Source organism: Gekko japonicus, unplaced genomic scaffold, assembly GCF_001447785.1.
Source record: "Gekko japonicus isolate JY-2015 unplaced genomic scaffold, Gekko_japonicus_V1.1 scaffold78, whole genome shotgun sequence".
Taxonomy (NCBI): Eukaryota; Metazoa; Chordata; class Lepidosauria; order Squamata; family Gekkonidae; genus Gekko; species Gekko japonicus.
Window position 1 is genome coordinate 1,155,555 of NW_015165236.1, and position 8,053 is coordinate 1,163,607.

General features: G+C 51.2%; 2 protein-coding genes across 2 annotated transcripts in view; both read left to right on the forward strand.

Moving 5' to 3' along the window:
• LOC107109285 (alpha-N-acetylgalactosaminidase-like) overlaps window positions 1-4,551 on the forward strand; it is a 33,887-nt gene extending 29,336 nt beyond the window's left edge. The window contains exon 7 of the mRNA XM_015409882.1: window positions 4,172-4,551. Coding sequence (XP_015265368.1) covers window positions 4,172-4,432 — 261 coding nt within the window. The 3' untranslated portion in view covers window positions 4,433-4,551. The remainder of the gene's footprint in view (window positions 1-4,171) is intronic.
• A 254-nt stretch (window positions 4,552-4,805) lies between these two features.
• Window positions 4,806-8,053, forward strand: part of LOC107109286 (group 10 secretory phospholipase A2-like) — a 27,680-nt gene continuing 24,432 nt past the window's right edge. Inside the window, exon 1 of the mRNA XM_015409883.1 lies at window positions 4,806-4,894. Within this exon, the coding sequence (XP_015265369.1) occupies window positions 4,806-4,894 (89 nt within the window). The remainder of the gene's footprint in view (window positions 4,895-8,053) is intronic.

Below are 8,053 nucleotides of genomic sequence, written 5' to 3' on the forward strand. Positions count from 1 at the left end.
CTCTCCCCCTTCTGCTAGGATAGATCTGCACGTTCCCCCCCCCCAATAGCTAGCAATCCAAAACAGTCCAGTGGCTGCTTTCAGACCAAGTTTTATTCAGGTACAAGCTCTCCCTCCTTTGCGAGGACAGATCTGTACATCCCCCCCCCTTATAGCTAGCAATCCAAAACAGTCCAGTGGCACCTTTAAGACCTTTAAGTTTTATTCAGGTACAAGCTCTCCCTCCTCTGCGAGGACAGATCTGCACGTTCCCCCCACCCCCCGAATAGCTAGCAATCCAAAACAGTCCAGTGTAGCCTGAGCGGTGGGTGTTGCCTTCTGACACACTTCCGGTGATGTCAGGGGGTGCGGCATATGCAAATAAGTCATGCTAATGAGCTCCTGCACCTCTTTTTCTACGAAATGACCCCTGATGAAGGGCGGGGTGCACACACCACCCCTCTCCCTCCCCTCCTGCAAGATTTAAAGGTCCCTTCAGCCAATCAGCTGGAGGGTCCTTTAAGTCTTGCAGGAGGGGTAATTTATATCTACTCAGGAAGGTGGGGTAGGGCTGAGTCATCTTGCAGGAGTCCCCCAGGCTGTGGACATGCTAATGGAGGAGCTTTCCTGAGGAGGTTCTTTTGTGTATGGATTGTTTCCTGAGGAGGTTTCCTGTTTCCTGAGGAGGTTCTTTTGCATGTGGATTGGATGTTGAAATTCTAATCTTATCTGTAGTGCTATTGTCAGATGTAGAGCCTTTTGTGTTTTTCAGGACAGGAAGCCATGTCCTATTTATTTTTAAACTCTCTTCTTTCCTGTTGAAATGGTGTTTATGTTTATGAATTTCAATGGCTTCCCTGTGTAATCTGACATGGTAACTGGATGTGTTGTCCAGCCTTTCAGTGTCTTGGAACAAAATACGGTGTCCTGTTTGAGTTAGGCTATGTTCAGCCACTGCTGACTTTTCAGGTTAGCCAAGTCTGCAGTGTCTTTCATGTTCTTTTATTCTTTTCTGAATGCTACGCTGTGTGGTCTCGATGTAAACTTGTCCACAACTGCATGGTATGCGGTATACTCCTGCAGAAGTGAGGGGGTCTCTTCTGTCTTTTGCCCATCGTAGCATCTGTTGTATTTTTCTGGTGGGTCTGAATACTGTTTTTAAAGGATCCCTTTAAATACTTTTGGGAAGAAGCAGGGGAGCCTTTAAGGGGGGGCTGGCCCTTTAAGGAAGGGGGCAGAAGCCCCAACGGCCCCACCGTAGATATGGGCCAGCTGGCCATCCACGGAATGTCTTTGTGCACAGATGCATGCCTGCTCTCGTGAGAAGTTTGCCTGTGAATTAGGCGGGCTGTCACAGGTGAGCAACCCAAAGAAAAGTGCCCGGGGAAGAAACTCTGAGTCCAAGCAGGGAAGTCCGGAGCCAGGAATTCAGCCGAAGGGCTACCCCGGAGGAGCAAGTGGGGGGCAGAGGAGTCAGGCTCACAGGCACAGGCCCTGCAGAGCAGGAAGGAGAGGTGTGGCTGCCTGTGGGTCGCTTGGCAGTCCCCGTGACGGAGGCCGCACAGGGCATGGGTGGAACCGGCGGCTGCTTCCCAGGGCTTCCTCTAAGCTGTGGAGTCCTGTGAGCAGAGATTCCACTTTGTGAGCTCCTGGCGTTAAGGTTGTGAGCTGGCGACTTGGCTGCTGCATGAATTAGTTTACTCTGGAGCCCTTCTCCCTGAGCTGAGAGAAACGTGTGAGCTGGAGGCTAAAGAAATGTGAGCTAGCCTCACACTCACTCAGCTTAGAGGGAACACTGGCCGTGGTTGCACTTCTGCAACTTCACAAGTTATAAATCACAGTAATATCCCTAAATATGACACAGAGCAATGCGAAGTCTTTTCTTCTTCAGATCCCTGGCTGCCTGGCCAAAATCCCTGGCGATCTAGAGGATTCTGGCTTAGTGGCTCCCAAAGTGAGTCCACCCTCATGGGGATTGGGGGGTGGGGGTGGGGGAAGCTGATGAAACCAGAGGTTAAAACCAGGAAGGAGGCATCCAAGATGAATATCCTGAGGAAATTGCAGTAGCCTGGCTGGATGAACCCAAAGGAGGGGGGGAGAAGGAAGAGGAAGAAGAGGAGATAGGATTTATACCCCTGGTCCTTCACTTGGAGTCTCAGAGCAGCTGACAAACTCCTTTCCCTTCCCCTCCCCACAACAGACACCCTGTGAGGCAGGTGGGGCTGAGAGAGCTCTTGACAGAAACTGCTCTCTTTTCAAGGACAGCTCTGACAGAACTGTGGCTTGCCCAAGGTCATCCAGCAGGTGCAAGTGGAGGAGTGGGGAATCAAACCTGGTTCTCCCAGATTAGAGTCCACGCACTTAACCACTACACCAGACTGGAGGAGGAGGAGGAGATTGGATTTATACCCTGCCCTTCACTACCCGAAGGAATCTCAGAGCAGCTGACAAGCTCCTTTCCCTTCCCCTCCACACAACAGGCACCCTGTGATGCAGGTGGGGCTGAGAGAGCTCTTTCGAGGACTGCTCCTGGGAGAACACCTCTGACATAACTACAGCTTGCCCAAGGTCATCCAGCAGCTGCAAGTGGAGGAGTGGGGAATCAAACCAGTTCTCCCAGATTAGAGTCCGCACAATTAACCACGACACCAAACTGTTTCCAAGTCGTGAGGCTGCCCCACAGCTTACAGCTTATTTTGCTGGGCATAGAGCAGGGGTCACTGGGGGAGGGGGGGGGAGGTAGCTGTGAATTGCTTGCACTCTGCAGGGGATTGGGCTGTAGTGTAAAGGGGGGCAGTGCCCCATCAGCCATTTGCCATGCCCCTCCAATCGGCATTACAGGTGAGTTAGTGATTTACAGAGAATGCCAATAAAGGTTATTGGAATTGGATTTACAGAGGAAAGAAGGCTGAATTTACAGTTTCAGGTTCCAGTAACTGGAAGACGGCTCTCACACTTCCTTAATTCTGCAAACTGTCAAAGTTGCTAGGGAGAGCGTTTTTAGAAAGCTTATACAGAACAGGACTGTGGTCTGTGCCACAGTGCATGCTAGAGCCAGTTTGGTGCCGTGGTTAAGTGCCACTTGCAGCCCTGTCCCTTGAGCCAGTTTGGTGTCGTGGTTAAGTGCGCGGACTCTGGGAGAACCGGGTTTGATTCCCCACTTCTCCACTTGCAGCTGCTGGATGACCTTGGGCAAGCCATAATTCTGTCAGAGCTGTCCTTGAAAAAGAGCAGTTTCTGTCAGAGCTCTCTCCGCCCCACCCACCTCACAGGGTGCCTGTGGTGGGGAGGAGAAGGGAAAGGAGTTGGTGAGCCGCTCTGAGACACCTTTGGGTAGTGAAGGGCAGGGTATAAATCCAATCTCTTCTCTTCTTCATCTATATATTATTGATTTGTTGTGTGTTCTCTCAGGTTCTTACAGTATTGTTGTCCTTTTTTGTAATTCCATTTTTCTGCATTGCTTGACAAAGCATGTTTGATACCTTTTTTTGCATTTTTGTCATTTTTGTTTGCCTCGTCCTATTGCATTGTTGTTAGATCTCTCAGGCTGTTTGATCACAGTGTTCTATAACATGTAATCCGCCTTGAGTCTCAAGTAGAAAACTGGTAAATAACTAATAAAGTATATATACATTTAAAAATAAATAACGCATTTGCACGCAATGCTCCCTCTAAGCTGTGGAGTCTTGTGAGCAAAAATTCTCCTTTGTGAGCTACAGGCATTAAAGTTGTGAGCGAGCAATTTGGTTGCTGCATAAATTGAGTTTGCTCCGGAGCCCTCCTTCCTGAGCTGAGACAAAAAGGTGTGAGCCGGAGGCTAAAAAACTGTGAGCTGGCTCACACTGACTCGGCTTAGGGGGAACACTGTAAATTGCGCACACCACGTCCAATAAAATTTTTCTGGCCATGGCCCGGGCCTCATTGGACTAGATGACCCTGAGGGTCCCTTCCAGCTCTCCGTTTCTGGCTCTCAGAGGTCCATCTGCTGCCTCTGATTAGAACGTGTCGGGAAAAGCAGAAAGAGATTTTTTGCGTTTGCATTTAAGAAACCATCGGCGTTGAGGTTGAGGGGGAAGGGGCTGCCTGCCGGTGGCGAGGGGCTTCTCCAGGAAACCAGGTGGGCACGAGGACACGTAAAGCCACGTGCCACGCTCACGCCCGCTGCCTCCCTCTCCCTGCCTCTCTCCGACAGAGCGGCCAGTTTGAAGTGTGGAAGAGAGCCCTCAACGGCCACCAGTACGGGGTCGCGGTCCTGAACAGGGGCACGGGCGGGGCGCCCACGCCTTTCGTGACCAGCTTGGACTTGCTGGGCATCCTGGACTGCGAGAAGGGCTACAAGATCTACGACGTGCTGGACCGGTCCTTCGTGGGGGGCTATGGGCTCAATGCCACGCTCTCCTTCACGGTAGCCCCGACCGGGGTGGTGCTCCTCTTCCTCCGGCCGCTGTGCTGATCCTTCCTTGGCCCCCGAGGAGCTCTGCTGGTGCCGGGAAGTCTGGCAGTCGACGTTCCAAGAACCGTGACCCCCACTCCTGCCTGGGATGTTTCAGGGCGACTTGGGGCGTCCCACAGGACGGTCTGGATTTGGGGGTACAGGGAGAATATGCAAAGCTCCGCCCAGAGGAGCCCCACGGGCAGGTGAATGCCTTATTGGGTTAAGATAGCCCCCCCAAAAAAACAGAAAAGGGGAACCCAGGCTCTCTGGCAAAGCTTAGGCAAAGGAGGGAGGGCACCAAACCCTGCCAGCGAATCAATTGGCCAGGATCCATGCGATGCCGTGCGCACTATTCCCAACACGAGCCGATGAAATGTGAGTCCGGGTCGGCATGTCGGAAAGGGCCCTCAAGAGCGTGGGACGAGCCCGCCACGGATTTCCGGGCCCCTCCAAGGAAGCCCATTTTGCCCCCGTTTCTCGGTCAGGTTCCTTAGCTGCTTGCTGCTTCCTGGTCGGTCTGCCCCGCCACCCTCCAGAGGTTCCCAAAGGAAAGGAAACCGCCCTGGTTTAAATTGTCTGGCTGGATCCGCCCCCGCCCCCCCCCCCCTGCCCAGACTGCTTGCCTGCTTCTGGTTCAAGGAGGGGAAGAGGCCGGATTCTACATCGCTGTTCCTGCGCTTCTCTGGCTCAGCTCCGAACTGTTCCTCCGGTGCCCCTTCGTGCCCAAAAGACCCCCAATCAGCACCACGACACATCCTGTCCTGGGGTGGGGTGGGTGTGCGTGTCTCAAATATATGTCGATGAGTCTGTCTGATTGGAAAGTGGCTCTAGGCTTGCTTTCCGACATCCGCCTTTTTTTAATGGAATCAAAATGATCCACATCTTGATTTTTTCCGAGCTGTTGCTCTGCCAACCTGCTGGGGAGATGGCTTCTTTCACGGCAGGGCTTTCACCAGCAATGCTTTTCTGGAAAAGTCGAGCTGCGGCCTTTTCGGTTCTGGTCTCTACCGAGGACCACCGTGGCCGGCCAGTCCTGTGATCACGTGGCCACCAGTGGGCTTACAGGAGCGGCCTCGTGTGCCTTGTTTGGAATGTCGAAAGCAACCAATGGCGGACAAGTACGCGAGCGATGAATAAACTCGATTTTTGTCCTCAGTATCTGCATGCTCGTGTTGAAGTAAAATGCAATTGAAAAACAAGTGTGGTAACACAGTACACTGTAATCATGAAACAAGCAAACACTGTAAATAACGCAGACCAAAGAGTGCCCAAGTAATATACACAAAAGTGAAACCATTTACATAACTGTTGGGTATTACAAGTTGAAAACACTCAGTATATCTGGGGTTAAATGTTTGTTTATGTTACTCACAGGAAGTCACATGTTTCTCATGTAACCAATGTTCTTTAGATGTAGGAAGCCCGGGAATTTTCTCCCTGATCTAGGGATTTGATTGGGACTAAAGTGTCCAGGTCTATTACCATTTTATGGCTTCTCTTCCCGTCTTTGTTTGGTGTTCTGAAGAGGAAGAAGAGTAGCCACAATCTCTCTTCTAGTTTTGTTTTTTTAGAGTAAGGATGTAGCCGATTTTGCTCTGTTGTTATTTTCATCCCAGTTACCCTTACCATGCCAGAATTTAGTAAAAACTTTATATTTTAATCACACATGGACTCTGAGTCTGAATTATTTTACTCTGGCACTGCTGGACTATCTTATCTCTGCTAAATACCAATTTTTCAATATCTCACTATCACCCAACAATAACAGAATAACAGAGTACTAACAAGGAACCACATGTATCAGTAATAGCAAAATGACATCATGTAATACACAAGTACATAAGTCATACAGAGGAAACAGAAGACACAGGACGAGGACTCCGGATTTCAATCTTCGTTTCGATAGCTCTTCTTCAAGAACTTCATCATACTTCATAAAAGCACTCATGGCGTACAGAAGCCTTCAAAACAGTATATACAGGCAAAAATCCAATCCTTATATCAAAACAGTCAAAACCGGGCACGCAATCAGCAACAGAACATTTTCTTATATAGTCAGTGAGCCTTATGAAGTATGATGACGTTTTTGAAGAAGAGCTATCGAAACGAAGATTGAAATCCGGAGTCCTCGTCCTGCGTCTTCTGTTTCCTCTGTAGTACTTATGTACTTGTGTTATTACATGATGTAATTTTGCTATTACTGATATATGTGGTTCCTCGTTATTCCTTGTTAGTGTTGTGTTCTGTTATATAGACAGTTTCACTTTTGTGCATATTACTTGGGCACTCTTTGGTCTTGCATTATTTACAGTGCTTGCTTGTTTCTTGAAGTAAAATGCAAACATTGCACGGAGGACTGGATATGAGAGCCCCCTTTTTCGGAAGAGAACAGTCCCAGTGTGGAATAGAGGATGATATCAGGGGGGAACACACATACCCCAAAAACCCAAGCTCTGCCTTTAAGGAAGCCAAGGTGGAGCAAATCACTCTTCTCAACACAGCTGTGCAGGGAGAGGGGAGGATGCCGCAGCGGGGCACCCCATAGCGAGGGCTGGCTTCTCTGTGCGCTCTCCGCCCCTCCCCTCCTCGTGTGTTTCAGATTGCACAAGGAATACCTCTCATTCTGGCTACCTCTAGTTCTGTGTGTGGAGTAACTTGCTGCAAGCAACGGAAGGGGCGCTTGCCCAAAGGCACAGATCCCTGGCTTGTTGCTCCCCCAACCAGTGCATTGTTCTGCCGGCTGCGTAATCCACCTTGAGTCATAAAATCACAGAGTTGGAAGGAGTCCCTAGAGGCCATCTACTCCAACCCCCTGCTCAATGCAGGATCAGCCTAGAGCATCCCTGACAGGTGTTTGTCCAGCCACTGCTTGAAGACTGCCAGGGAGGGGGGAGCTCACCACCTCCCGAGGCTGCGGATTCCACTGCTGCACAACTCTGACCGTGAAAAGGCTTTTTCCTAGTATCCAGCCGGTGCTTTCCTGCCCTTCATTTAAACCTGTAATGGCAAGTCCTCTCCTCGGCTGCCCACAGGAATAGCTCCCTGCCTTCTTCTAAGTGACAGCCCTTCCAGTACTTCCAAGAGAGCCATCCTGTCCCTCTTCAACCTCCTCAACCTCCTCTTCTCCACACCGAACATGCCCAGGTCCTTCAGCCTTTCCTCACAGGGCTTCTTGGTCTCCTCTCAAGAAAAAATGTGGGTCTTCAACAGCATTTAAAAAAAAAAAAACTGCAAGGAAGGAGGGTTGTCAGCTGGGGTTTGGGAAACACCTGGAGATTTGGGTGTGTGTTTGTGTGCGCTTGGAGAGGGCTTTGGGGAGGGGGGGACCTCAGACGGGTTTGATGCCACCCTCCCAGGGCAGCAGATCACAGTCGTCTGGAGAGGCGTTGTGAAACGGGGGGGGGGGTTTTCCTCCCGGCCCCACCTGGAGGTTGGCAAGCCTACCTGGGACGCAGCCGCTGCCCGTGGCGGCCCGCAGACTGGGACGTTCTTTCCCCACCCACCTCTCCCTCCCTCCCAGGAGCCCTCAGCGACCCCAGCCGGCCCCTCGGGACCTTCGACGCACCCCGCCGGCCGGATGAGTCCCGGTGGTTCCCCCCCCCCTCCCGGCAGAGCCTTGCCCAGCCAGGGCCGGCCCAG